This window comes from Ptychodera flava, chromosome 20 (genome assembly GCF_041260155.1).
Source record: "Ptychodera flava strain L36383 chromosome 20, AS_Pfla_20210202, whole genome shotgun sequence".
Taxonomy (NCBI): domain Eukaryota; kingdom Metazoa; phylum Hemichordata; class Enteropneusta; family Ptychoderidae; genus Ptychodera; species Ptychodera flava.
This window is the reverse complement of record NC_091947.1, coordinates 575,988-591,553: the sequence shown is the minus strand read 5'-3', so window position 1 is coordinate 591,553 and position 15,566 is coordinate 575,988. Positions and strand designations below refer to the sequence as shown.

At 36.4% G+C, this 15,566-nt stretch overlaps 1 protein-coding gene across 1 annotated transcript; it reads right to left on the bottom strand.

Moving 5' to 3' along the window:
• Positions 1-204: 204 nt before the first annotated feature.
• Positions 205-15,517, bottom strand: LOC139119690 (casein kinase I). Its single transcript, XM_070683539.1, has 7 exons — positions 15,259-15,517; positions 15,062-15,168; positions 8,280-8,406; positions 7,280-7,378; positions 2,852-2,991; positions 2,254-2,407; positions 205-1,878 (listed from the first exon to the last, which is right to left on the bottom strand). Exons 1-7 carry the CDS (start codon positions 15,379-15,381, stop codon positions 1,615-1,617), a joined length of 1,014 nt encoding a protein of 337 aa, XP_070539640.1. The 5' UTR covers positions 15,382-15,517; the 3' UTR covers positions 205-1,614.
• Between the last annotated feature and the right edge of the window lie 49 nt (positions 15,518-15,566).

The following is a 15,566-nucleotide window of genomic DNA, read 5'->3' as shown; positions in this document are numbered from 1 at the left end:
CCCGAGTTGGGAGATCAAAGCAGGCGGCGTTAGGCGAGTCCACACGTGTCATGGCAGAATGTACAAGAAAATCACAATGCCTCAGAAACAACATAAAGCCGAGTTCAAGCCTGGAGGAGAGACACTCCATGAATTGACAGGCATTTTATCTCATACACACATATGAACTCTACAACTCACACTACCAATGAAAAACAAAATCCATTTTCTTACAAGACAACCTACAACATTTAATTCCTCCACTCTAAAATGAAATCATAAAATCAGTAATTATCAGTACAGCCACTCTCTGAATATACAGGATCCGTTCTTGTCTACAAAAGCGTGAAAAAGACTGTGTGAAAAAAAAAATCAATGTAGGGAAATAAAATGAAGAGATTTTGAAGTTTCCACACAGATCTGAAATAACACTTCAAATATCAATGTTCTGTCTACTTTTGTACATAGTACATCTTCTTAGACTGTAACCTTTACTCCCCTTATTCTTGATGTTTATAAGTGATCCTCTACCTTACCAAAAAGAGAATATTTATTTAGCATAAATAAGGGGAGCAAAGATCTGTCAGAAAATCCACAAGAATTTTAACATTTGTTGAAATCAATCGTATGTGCAGTTTATCCTGGCCTGCCATCTTTGTGTCTTGTACTTAAAGAACTTAACATTATCTACAACAGTCTTTCTACCCCATAAGATGCAGTAGAATGGTCCTACATCATTCTCTCTGCCATGGAGAAACTATTCTCTGCACTGAAGGGGAAAAGATTTATTCCTGGACTGGGCAAGAACCGAACCAGGCATTAATATGTTGAAAAAATGTAAATATCTCGCTATGCTGTTTTCATTATGGATCATATAGCACAGTCTTTCATATTTCAATTCCTTCTTAGTCATATGTGACACTGACAAGGTATAGCAGTTTCTTAGAGTCTGTTGTTTCTCAATAATAACAGGCTTGGAAACTACTGTCTTAGTTTCATGTATTTATTATATGGTTGTTCATCAAAGTAGTAAACAAATTTCATCATTCACTTAAGTGACACTAAACATCTTCAAGAGTTTTTTCTTATTAGATGTGTATATGTTTGAAAAGACTGACATTATTTTTTTGTTTTTTTTTTTGTTTTGACAATAAAAGCGTCTGTGGAAGTAGACAAATCCCAAGTTTTTTTTTCATAACCACCCAGCTCATTCAGACTCGGCTTCACCCTCCCTAATCCCACCCCCCACTGACTCAACACCCCTCCTTCTATATTCTAGTTTGATACACTAAGTGGTTGACACTTTCAATGAAATAAGGAAAGCTACAATAGTTACGTAACTACTCTACAATAGAAATTTACAGTATACACAAGTTGAAAGAAAGTCCAAATTTCCTATCTGGAAACATGGGTAGAATATCAATGCCTTGCAAGATATGACTGGTTAAATCTTGCCATGATGGGCAGAGATAGAACATTTTGTTTTGTCCCTTGGTCATCTGGGATACGTACTCTGACATGTGTTTACTACAGTTTGTCTTTGTTCATAGTGAGACATCCATGTTTTAAAGTCCTCTCTAACAGGGTTTTTTCTGTACAATCTGGTCTCTTCACAAGTTTTTGTCCACACTTTTTTCAACGTCGACTGCTCTTCGCTTTACTGTCAGGATGTTTGTTGCCTGTTGTTGGTGTGGCAACTGGGTTTGTGCTGGGGTTGGTAGCCGACTGCTGGGCAGCTTTCTGTTTCAGCATGGTCCAGTCAAACGTGTAGTCATATTGGTGATTGAGGGTGCGGAAGAGAATGCGAAACAGCTGGCGTAGATACATGTAATCTGGCGCTTCCTCAAAGCGCAAACCCCGACAGTAGTTGAGATACATGGCAAATTCAGCTGGGAAACCCTATGGGTGGAAAAAATACATTATAGAGTTTTATTAGGGCAATCTTGACCTCGCTGCTTACATGGTATTGGGATTATGGCCCTTGCATGATGAAACTTCAAGTAAAAATAATATTGCTATTCAAACAGCAATTTTGTTATTTATGGTTGCTACAACACATGAGTGACTTTTTACTCACATAAGGGAAAAAGATATGCTATATAAAGTATCATCAATTTATGAAGGTTTTTGTCAGAATTGCAAATGTTCAGCACATTGAGTGATTGTAGTCATTGATTAATTTTTAAATCGTTCATTCCCCAGTGCACACTTACAAATCTATGATGCTAAACAATATCTTCTGGGTAGAAATGTGGAATGCATCAACTCGCTTACCTTACAGAGCACTTCTACTGGTGTGGACATTTTCTTTTCACTTATTTTCTCATACTTTTGTTTCTTGGTTGCTGCTTTTAGCCCCTGCCATGGCAGACTTGTCCTGTTGAAGTACATCAGCACGTAGCCCAATGATTCCATGTCATCACGGCGACTGAAAATGGAAAATGAGAGCCAAACATGAATATTAGACTTTCTCAATCTGGCATTATAGCTGCCTTGTTTGAAAGCTTACTATCTTTCACTACTTTACTACAACGTGACTGTAAGAAAGCAAGAACAGACCAAAAGACAATAGACATAATAACTATTAAGATGTCTGTATGTTCTATAATTTATACTTATGAAAAGGGCACATCTAAGTATAAACTGCGAGAATAATGTCACGCATGTGACATTTCACACTTCACATGAAGTCATGATGTAAACGCTCAGATACTATGGAAACAGTGACCTACAATTACATGTTGCATCTACTATGCAGTTCAAATAATTATTTTACAGAGAAATGTGAATTACAGATGATGACAACTGAACAAAAAAATCTATTTGTTGTAAGCTGATATTTACAGAATGGTACACCAATAAGCTTGCATACCTCTGTTCAATACCCAAATGTGCATTGATGCTGGCGTATCTGGCAGTACCAGTGAGGTTTTTATCTTCACGGTAGGGTATGTGTTGCCTTGTGCGGCTGTCACGGTATTTCTTGGCCAAACCAAAGTCAATCAAGAAAAGCTGTAATAGAAACAAAATTGTTAACATATTTATCGTCAAACATAGACATTCAGCATCACTGAACCATCAAGTGATTCTTCGTTAAGAAGGAAAACAAAAGTTGTCACTATCGTTTCAAATATGGTATATTTTACATCTTGAAAATGTGGGCATTTCTACATAATTTACATCAACTTGAAGAAAAAAGACAATAAATTATCAGTGTGTGTGTTATGCTGTGCTTAATCCTCCACATGGCATTTTGCTATAATAGATCCACCCATACATACTAAAAATAGAAGTTTTGATAAATTTTGGTGGTGGAAAAGATACACAGCGTAGCTATGTTGGTAAGGGTCCTTTTTTTTTATTGAGATATCAATACTCCCTCAGGGTTATGTAACTTATTGTGAATATTGCCAAGTAACATGGCATCACAAATACCCAGCCCTTTGTATGTAAATATAAACCCAATAAAGAACACAACTGGTGTCTGCCCTCTTTATGCAAATACAATTCACAGAATGATTTCTGTTACCAGTTAATACCTATTTCATGACAGCCTGGTATAAGGAGGTCACTTTGTAGGTCAGTTTATTATCAGTGTAACCTTGGTTGCCTCTCATTTGTGACAAATCATTATCAAAACCCTGTGGCCAGAACTTTGAAACAAATGACAGACAAGGTTGCTACTCATTTCACTGCACGTAGAGAATTTAATCTTGTACATAAATTTTCTGACTGTCTGACAGATGTGTCATGATCATTTGTTTCTCCTACTCCTTTGAGGCTGGAAGGATTCTTGCTTCCTGTGTCGTTTGAGCATTTCACTGTAATACTACATCGAATCGTTACTTTAACCCCCACACTTCCTTTCCTAGATGAACACAGCATTTTATTTCGAATTTCTTTGTCATTGAACCCTTCACCCATTGTCTTACATTGTGGTTTCAAGGATAACACTACTTGACACTGCACCAATGTCTCACCAATGCACGAATGTCAATGTGATCTATGATTTATCTAGAAGATGTGCTGTATGTATCTTGTGTACAAGTCAGAGCTCCTTAGACAGAAAATTTTGTAAATTAGACGATGTTCAATTTCAACAGTGACTGACGTACATAATAAACCTTCTTCAGTTTCACAGAGTCTAAGTCGTGTAAAACTTTAATATAATTTTTACATTGCAGTTCAGCCTGATACAATTCAGCTAACTAGGTTTAAACTAGGTCAGGAAGAGCAAATAACCATGTTGAGTAGAGCTTCCTCTACCCATTCCTGTATACATTTTTTTTCACTCTGACCGGAAGAATGACACAATAAATGTAGAATACTACTAGGGGGTTTACGTTTTCATGTGTCATAAATTACTGGGCTACTACATGTAGTAATAGTTCATGGCAAAGGCCATCTTCCTGTCTAGACTATGAGAAATGGTACATCTCTGGCTATACACAATGATATATTTACTGGTATGTGACAAATATGTCAAGTTCAAAAAAGCGACCTGACCTCAACTGCTTGCAAGATGTAGCAAAGTATAACATCTACAGAGTCATATTACGTAGCCTACATGTACTACTTGAACAGAAAACTGGGCTATGTTCTTACCTTAAAAGTGCTAGAAAATTTCTAATTCAAAGCAGGTGGTATAGATCAACTATGTTACACATTTCCATGCTAATACCTAATTATTAAGGAAATGTATTTTATGAGCAATGAAAAGGACAGCTCACAATTACCAATATCAAAACTCTTACATACATGTACTTGAGTCAACTTAAAATCACAGGCAGGGATGGATGTTGACTATACTACCAGTCTTCATATACATATGTACAGTTCTCACAAACACACACCTGTCTACTGGCCTGTTGACACAAACTAACCATGCTTTAACCATTGTAATTATACATAAGCTCAGTTTATAGACCAAAAGTACAGCCAGGATTTCAGACAAAAGCTTGCATGATCAGTCCTTCAAAGCGACAGCTCATGCATAATTAACTTTCACATTCATTCAGTTGCATGGAAAACTTTGTTTACATATCAAAATTGAATACGAAGTCTGCACAATACATCTCGAGCAGAACCCATGGGTAAGGCATAATACACTGAAACGGGGGAATTCTCAACAGCTCTTCCATTGTACATATATACCGTATTCAAATGAGAGGCTGTAGGTTGATCATCATCAAATTTACTTGGTTATTTTCCCAATTATGACAAAAGACTATTGTGGGACATGCTAAGGTTAGAAATGACAGAATCTGGCCAACTCGTAAATAATATTGCCTTGACCTCCATGCAGTCACAGACACAAAGTTCAAAGTGCACTGGGGTACATTACATCAGTCATGTTGGACCTTATATTTGTGCTGCACTCACTCCATTTGAATTTATTGCCATTTGAATTTATTGATTTAACACTAAGTTACAATTCAGATAATAGTTAATTTTGTTCTGAAGTTACAGATAATGATTTCTGGAGATATTCATCAAAATCCTGAGACAATCACACGCCCTGTAACCTTATTGTTTATCTATATGGTATGTATGGTACATCCTTGCCAGAAATAGCTTGCATATCCTGCTCTGTATGTCTTGGTTGAAATATGGAGTACTTAGTTTATCACCGTTCCAAATCAACATCCTGTCACTGTTATTCATCCAGTTACACTACACTGTAGAATCAATAGCTCTGTTACAGCTATAAATATAGAAAGTACATCATCACTACACAGAGCAGGTTTGGATGGGTGGACTGCATGAAACTTGTGATCTGTTTAACCTGTAGACAGGCCCCACTCTGATTTACAACTTGTACATTAGTATGGCTAGTTGCTTTACATTGTACCTGCTACAACAGATGGTTCAAAATTGCTTTTGAAAGGCACTGGAGACTTTAGAGCTCACATCACAACACCAATTGAGGATTATCTTTTGTACTGACAATCACTGAAGACAGATGTTTGTAATGCAGAAGAGATGTGGCGACCCATCACAAAGTACAATCTACAATTCATGAATTTGAACAGAGATAGCATAGACTGCTATTAGATATGGCATACACTTTCCCCTTTAACTACAACCATCAATCATGGAACATTAAACCAACTTCCTTCTATGGTGAGAATATTTATTACACTTGCCCCACACAATTTTTTTTAGTTCCTTAGACGAATAAATGGTAAGAGTAAAATAAAGACATAATGGTTCCTGACAACTGATGACTTTTTTGAGTTTAAATTTATACAATCATTTAGTGTTGATGTGAGGCCAAGAAACTGCCATAAAGTCAACCAAATACAACTAGACTGTCACAGAAGAAATATGTTCTCCTTCAGTTTCCCTTCCATTCGTCATGCTAAATGCATGAAACTTATTGCCCTAGCTTTGCTCTCTCACAGGCACAGTCCTTGGATCATTTCCTTCGTTTATTTACAGAATTTTGTATCTTTTCACAGGCATTCCTCACTGCCAAACCGAGTGCTCAATTACAGAAACAACTGAAACATACATTTACATACTTTGATACAACAACTGTAATTCAAATCTACCAGTGCATATCCCACAACGGTGCATATGCCATGTCTCACTTTGTTCCTGCTTTGTAAAAAGCACATACCTCTTCACATTTGTGAAGAATATCAACAAATAGCTCATTTTCTGGTTATCATAAGGCACGCACCCTGAAACCTGTAAGATCTGACAGAGAGGTCTTGACTAAAAGCAATTCATACTGAACTTTTTTCAATTGTCATGGTCCTGAGCAATAGCTCACAGTAGTTGCAATCCATTTCTTCCTGTACCATTCCCACTTGTGTTTATGAGGCTTGACAAGTACACATACAGGTTTATGGATGAGATGAGAGCATTTGGGGGTTTTAAGTAACATTGTTGAGGAGGAGTGGACCACTCTGTTTCATTTTCTCTTGTGACTCTAACAGTTGTTGGTAAGAGGTACTGAAATATTTTTTGCCTGCACCGGTATATACTAACAACCTTACCATAATGTTTCCTAGAGTTAATGATTGATGTTCAAGGTGTTGGTGCAGGAGTGTCTGCAAAACATCATTCATTTGCTACTCCTTTCATCACTACCAATACAAGTCAAAGATTGCTTACTGAGACAACAACCCATGAAACCATAAACAACTGAACTGTACCTTATATAGGATATTTACATCTTTGGGCCTGCAATGATGTTAATATTTGATGAATTCACACCTGAACACATGGCGAACCCTGTGATTCAATTTGGTTTCCTTTATGTTAATGAGAATCTCTGTCTGAACAAACTCACCTGATTGCAGTGTCTTCCAATACCCATCAGGAAGTTGTCTGGCTTGATATCTCTGTGAATAAAATTCTTATTGTGGACATACTCGATCCGACTTATCATCTACAACAAAAGAAATGAAGAGAAAAAACACATTGACTTACTCAGGAACATTAAATGATAAGCTAATCACACTGTATCATCAAATACAACTTCGCTGTGGTGCCACTATAATTTGTAAAACTACATGTAATATATGCATATTCAAACATTTTGTTTTGTGAAGAAATCAGAAATAATCTTTGATGTATTCTCTATTTCTAATCCTTTTGGTATCAGTATGAAACAGTAGTGAGAGTCTTCATAAATATATAAAAACGGTGTTTTTGAAATGAATGCAGTGCTTTCAGATTACGATTCATGTCCAAAGCAGTATTTTTGTATCTGTTGTGTACTTTACAATTAAAGAACACCACATACTAGATGGGTGATTGACCAACACAAGGCAAGTGGTGTCAACACATGATGACAACACTGGCACTGAAAAAGGGCTACTTGGATGACAATTGTGCTGCTGACATTTACACAAAGGAGGGACGAGGTACTGTCTATTGCTGTCTGCGCAGACTTACAGACAGCCTGTGCCGTGAGCAAAGCCTTCTAGGTGACATGGCAGGAAGTTGGCATAAAGAGTCCAGTGTTTCACAATACAGTGGGCACAAGTCTAAACAAAGATGCAAGGCCATTTTAAAAACTGTGTGCTGCGAAAAACAAATGTGCAGCTAAAAGGAAAGCCATTACCTGACATGCAATAACAAGTACTTTTCACTAGAAATTCTATTTCAATAAAGACTGGGATCATTTATCTTGATATGGCATGGGAATTCACTGATACACAACCATTGGTCCTTTCTAAAATACCAATGAGCCTTTTTCATGACAAAAATGCTCTCCCTGGATTTAATTCCACAGGGTAGCATGTGCCAACGACTCTATCTACAGTTAACAGAAACTACAATATTACCTGGTCAGCAAGCATTAAAACTGTTTTCATTGTGAATCTCCGCGAACAGAAATTGAAAAGGTCTTCTAAGCTTGGACCAAGGAGTTCCATAACTAGAACATTGTAATCTTTCTCTTGACCATACCACCTAGGTAAAATAAAATAAAATGATATGAATATAAATATACATCAAGATTCAAACATACTGGCCTCTGGGGCCTAGTTCAGCAACTGATGATATATTATTTTCAGTACATGCTTCATTTAATTGTTCAAGATAATCAATCTGCTACCAGTTCAGTTCTGAGAAAGAAACCTGCATGTAGTACAAGTGACAAGTCATGATACAGTTACATTATCTATCCCTCGCATCCCCTTCATCATCTCCTCCTCTCCTTCACATTGCTCATTTTCAGCATTCATTATGAAACTGGAACAGTCTGTCAAATTCTGTCTCTGTGCTTTTCTTAAGTTCTGGGTAAAATTAAATACACTTGGGTAAAATTAAATACACTGTCATGTCTCATGAAAGAGAAAGGACACTGGACTCTTAGAATTTTAAAATTAGCAATACATGCAAAAGATAACAAATATACAGGTACTATGTAAGACAATACCCTACACTGGCCATGGTGACTAAAAAGTTTGATGCCATCTGTGAAAATGTGCTAACAGTCAAATATAACCTTTATAAGACACTCATGAGAATGAGATGCAAGTACATGATACACTGAACGTTGTAAAGCATAAAACTTGTATGTCTGGTTATTCACTCACATTACTTATAATCTGCTTTCAAATATTTCACTTTTGATATACCGGTACAATGAAAAGTACCATAAAATGTACATAACAGCAGCTGAGATATTAACATAAACCAACCTATGTAGTATTCTATGCTTAAAGCATATAAATTAAGAGACTTCAATTATGAGTATGCATGCAGCATACACAAATTGTTGGTATTGCACTGAGACCTCTACAGGTACTCCCTGGGTACGCTAGGTAGGCTATGATTAGATATGACCCAAGGGGTCAAGGCTAACACTTTTCCCATGCAGAATCAGCACACCTATGGAAAAGGAGTATATAACGATACAGCTATATAATACTATTATAGCTGAATTTGACATGGATAAACATTGCAGCCACACCTTTATGGAAATAGATGCTTAAATCCCAGGGTTGCAATTTCAATAGGATATGTGCAATATGACTGTCACATGACCAGGACTGGAGTGAACTGGATTTCACACACGTACTGCTACAAGCAATGGTGTATTACATGTTTACCAATGGTTGGTTTCTTGAACTCAGGTCCAACCTAAAACGATCTTTGTGATACATTACATTACCTGTAGTCGTAATGACTTCCTGTCACTGACTGCTACTATTGAGGGCAACAATGTTATGACTGTTCTGAACAAGGATGCCTGCAGTATACTAGTATTATAAACAAGAAATGTGAAAGATTGTCCAAAAACATCTTTAAGCCTCAGGTAACAGGGTAATTTGCAAATAAGTTAAACCAGAAAAGGGACATGGTGTACCATTTACATTTCTATGTCGAAACTTGCCATGTTACTATTGCAGAGGAATCCTAGTCGAAATGTTTATTTATGTAAATAGCATAATATTTATTAATAGCCTGATTATATCATCAATGAGAAGACCATGTACTATACTGTAGTCAACCATCACTGTTGGTATCAATTATTCATTATTCAGACACAGGACTAATAATACATACAATACAATCCTGAAATGCACACATGTGTTCTACTGAATTACAGGTACAACAGCATATCATCTTCCATGTAAGCAATGACTGTAGAATACTCTTCTGCCTTTCTGGTTTGAGATTTAACAGATGTGGATGGTGACCAAGACCAAATGATTTTTATCAGCGTACACCTGTAATCTTAGCTGATCTACAGCAAAGCTGTCTTGAAATGTTATCACTGATTAGTCTATTATTCAGTAGTTTTCCTCGACAAATATGTGAATTTTCATGCAAGAGGCGTTATTATTAAATCTGATATTATGATTCATTGTGACATATCTTTCCCTCTTGTTCAACACTTGCATAACTCTTTCCATAAAGTATTAGGTACATTGTACTATGAACTGTTAAATAAAGCTTGATCTCTTGAAGAGTTGTTGAATATCATATATAGAGTTGATCTAGATTCCCCATATTCCTAACTTCTCTGTCTTTGTTAGATTATATGATTCTTGGTGTTGCCTGCACTTCTTCTGTTACCCATTTCTCCAGGAATATGCTAAACACACGAGAATAACTTTTTTGGTGACAACACATTGCAACCCATTTGACACTTGTCCTGCCAGGCCATTTTCAAGGCGTATAGTTTTACAGTATGATCCTACTGCTGTTAAATTTATTATCAGTACAATGTTACGTTGTAAATTGATGAAGCTATAAATTTCAGGAATACTATAGAACTGAAACATTACGATCAAAATCTTCACAGTTTCAAACTTTGCCAGTTTTGAAGTTTTCAGTCAAATACATGGATGGCACCTCTCTTCCAATATTAATTAATCTTTTAAAGTCAAATTTTCTTTCACATCTACATTTGTTCCTTCATTGAACTTCTGCTGCATTTCCATAAATCTTACCCTGTCTGGTTGGCCTATATTACAAACCATTATGGGTCAACAATTCAGGGTACAGTAAATGCTACCCAATGTTGGAATAACTAACTTCAATAGAGACAGCTAAATGATTTGCCTTCTAAAACAGACACTCTTAGTATAACCATGGTTGCCCACTATTTGTTTGACCATGTGTTGGTATGTCATATTCTGATGGTCTTGGGCATATTATGTATACTTTAATAGCCAACCGTGATAAATGCAATTCTTTGTCTGAGCTTGTTGCAAATGGAAGATCTGCTCAGATATTTTTGGTTTCTACATTGATTCTATGATAACATGGAACTCATTGGTTTAAGGCCACACTCCTCTCAGGTATAAAAGATACTATTTGAAAGAAGGGAAACATGAAATAGTATCCTTTATTATTTGACCTTCATAAAACAACTACAGCTTATTGATTTAGTTGTAAATGTATATCAAGGTCTTCATTGTATTCAACTGAAAGGAAATACCACTTTGCTGAGTTTTTATTATTCAGGTCTATGCAAGGTTTTAGAATAATAAGTTTTGTGGAAAAATAAAGGACAAAAGTACATATGATTTATTAATCCTGCTTTGTTGAACTTTGTTATTGACAATGTCTTGACAGGAGTTGTTACTGAGTAATAATCAGCTGATATGAAAAGTTATAAATTAAGCAAAGCCATTGCTACTATTTCCTGTTGTTTGTGTCGCCTGACATAAAATTCAAAATCTCTGGAAATATCTGCGAGTTCATCTTCATTGTCTATGTGTTTTGTAGAATAATGGCTTTTGTCTGAAACTCCTGAAAATTATCACATGGAAATTGCTATGCAGAGAAACCAGACAGGAAAAATTACTAGAATAGGAGTAGCTGCTGACAGAAGAAGAGACTTGTTTGAGAACTATTCCCAACAGAAGGATGACTGTAACTTTGTCATATGGGCAATAATATGAGATTATGATTGCAAACAGTTGTAGTTAAATGTTGTGACAACAATTCAGTTTGTAAATACGAGCCTTGGACAGAGGGCCTACGTCAGTATGGAATCATACAATACACATTTGCTAAAGACAACCGAACAACAAACGTGAAAATATCTGACCATGACACATCTGTGATGCCTATTCCATGCACTTTCATTGATTATTGTAGTATCATTGATTTAACAGTGTTCTTGAACCTCAAGTAATGGACAATGCAACATCCAGTAACAAGGTGAAAATGCACAAAAGACGTCACAACTAATGAACAAAACAGCTACCAGTAACAAGGTAAAACAGCAAAAACAAATTTTCATTTGTGATGTATGGAACCTTCAAAACATATTCTGTGTATTGATTTCCTTGCAGTAAGACAGAAATGATGAAAGACTGATCTAGCTCATGATGGTCTCTCCTTGACCAGCTGACCTTTCCCAGTGCAAAATATGTGTATTGGCATCACATTCTCCAATGCAGGAGTAGCAAAATCTAGTCTCACTCTGTACAAAAGTATACCACCACCAAATGGCAACCCTGATTTTCCTTCCCGTCATAAAATGACTTTACTGGTATTACTGAAGGCATATTCGAAAAGACTGTCACAGTTTCGATTAGCATACAACTAACAATGCATGGTGATAGGACAAACAGATGAATCATCAACTATGTGTACAATCATGTTATAATTGAAGTGAAAGTTTCTAGTCTAATGATCAATGTTCAACCATCACAAGCTTTCTTGGTCATCAAACCCCACCTACATGTATTTATCATCAACATTTGTCACAGAATTCATCTTCTGCTGGGACAACCAAATTTTCATGTACAGTGGACTAACTTAGAGAGTTGTATTTTTGGCTGACGATGAGGATTCCAGTATCAAGGAAAAGTTGTTTAAGTAACAGTTGATACCAGCTTTCACTACATGTATGAAACAGTGCAAATAACTCACACATTATAACACAGGTGTATTTCATTGCACAAGTGACGTAATTTTTTTCATAAACTTTTAAAATTATCAAATTTATGCCAAGAAGGGCTAGCCTGCTTCATCCTATGACGTGATATGGTTACACAGAATGTCAGGATTACTAGTAATTTTGCAGAAGATGCCACCGTTACTTGCTGTTTGTTGGTACAGGACATAAGTAACAGTCGCTATTTAATCCTTTCTACCAGGCTCCATAGACAAACCATAGAAATAAATACCACTTGGGAGAAAGAGGATTAATATCCTCCCTATATCTCATCAAGAACATGATGGGCCAGTTTTTATGTTATCATTATGACATCCCATCATTTACATGTACATGTTCAATTGAAACTAATATTGTACCTCCATGGATTAATTGGCAAATAGCCTTTTCACAACATGACCCTTAAATTCAACAGATCTCCTGATGTTCAGTCATTTGCTGATAGTTTTGGAATACATCAAATTTATCCTAAGCAGAGGTAGTGCATGTAGTATAGAAAACACACCATGACTGCCACATCGAGGGAGATCAGTTTGATTCTGGAGTACACATCTTATTCCATGTCAGGTGTCAATTTCCATTTCTGAAGATCAGTTTTGTACCATGTTGAATTACAGGAAATAATTTTCCTTCACTCTCAACAAAATTTTCAAAATCCTTGACACAGTTTCACAAAAATGTGGCATTTTAGTGTGAATATTTTACCATATTGCTTCAAGAAGTTTGAGTAATCTCTGGGGATCTTTCAGAAAAATTATTACTCAGGTCAGGAACATGTTATGTTAATGTCAGTGATGCAACTCATAAATATGCTAGCCACATTGCCATGATTATTTAGGCACAAATTTTAAGAGAAATTATTTAATGTATTCAGCACAAACCTCAATTATTCAATATATTGTTATATTGTAATGAGCTGCAGATACTGAGGGAAATATTCAACAATCTAATTTTATAAATACCCTGTAAAAAAAAATCAGTCACAATATGAGCCATAATGAGGACACAAAGTGAACTCAGGAATAAATTCAACCTGACATGCAATTTAAATATGAAGTAGGCATACCAATGAATCAGCTGTTTCATCACTTATCCGCCTACGAATAGTCATCTGTGCGCATTATTGGAATCCATCCCTTTTCGCCAGACGTGTCCATTTGCCACACTACAAACAGTTGATTCCTAAATTTATCACTTTTAAATATCACAAAAATGAAATTTTACATCCAGCAACTACGGCATACAGTTAAAATTATTCAAAATTTCCGTCCATTTTATATTAACATCTGCCATAGTCAGTAGTGTCACACACACACACTGCATGAGCAAAGGGACAATTTTTCATCCCTGAATTTTAAGCAACGCCAAATACTGAACACAACATTACCACATATGAAGATGGATTCTTAAGATGGGTATTGAATGGAGCTGAATTCCCCACCCTTCCTAGTCATGGTGAGGTATTTCCTGAGTTTTGTTTTAGTGTTGACAGGAAATGTAATATACACTGTACAGTCTAATTTACATTTTGATACAGAATGATACAGCAGATATTACCATTTGTTTGAATTATTAACAATATAGTTGAAAATCAAATACACCTTTGTTTACTTTCTCCTTCAATTTGCTGAGTGGGGTTTCAAAAAATAATTTAAATTTGAATTTTGACCAACGTAAGTTAACTGAATATTACGGAATATTCTCTAACATTAGTCTAACCATGGATGTTTTTTACATCCATGGTCTAACAACACACTCCACAGTTACGTTTTAATTTGTATGGAGAAGTTACAACTATATTCCTTTTTTTGACCGTCAGTAATAAATCATTTGACGTTTGGTCGTTACATTATACATGGATATGACGAGTAGAAACTGTGTGAACGGATTCCCCTGTACAGTGTTCTGTCTGTGCACCGCGACGACGGGTACAAGCACCCATGAAATTAGCTGGGCCATCACAAAGCAAATATGGCGAACTACCATGAGGTCACACAAGGGCCACATTTTCTGCAAGAAGATATGGAATATCGACATAGATTGAAAACAACTCTATTCCTATTATGGTTAATGTTACAACTGACACGTTCCCATCAAAATTTTGGCCAAGTTACCCATGATTACCAAAACTTTAAAGAATAGTTTTCAAGGTAAGCTATGCAACGATGAACGGGCGGGCGATCTAAATCATGATGAACTTACCGAATGTGGGGAATCCCTACGCCACCTTGCAGAATTTTATACAATTTACTCTCGTAGAGTAGCTGTGGATGCCTCGCTTTGTGCGACTCTAATTTAACCGCTACCTCCTGTAATGACAAAGAATAAACTGTTGGTTGAACTGATCTGCTATTCGTCCGAATCGAGACAAGAAAATCGAGGATATTAGCGCAACTCACCTCGCCATTTGTTATGTTGACGCCCAAGTAAATATCACCGAACGAACCGCTCCCGATTTTCCTCACTAATTTGTACTTCCCTCCGACAAGAAATTCCCCTTTTGAGCTACTGGCACTTGCCATGGTGTGGCTGGTCCACAAATTAGGAAAAATAGTGCGAATTTAGGTCGAAAAAGGGATGTAGAAAATGACTGTATCACTGCTGCCTAGTCATCTTGTACCCGACGTTTAGCTGGTTGCTGAGAACAATAACGCGCAATGAATGATGGGAGAACTGGTCGGTCACCCATAGTTACAAGGTATTAACA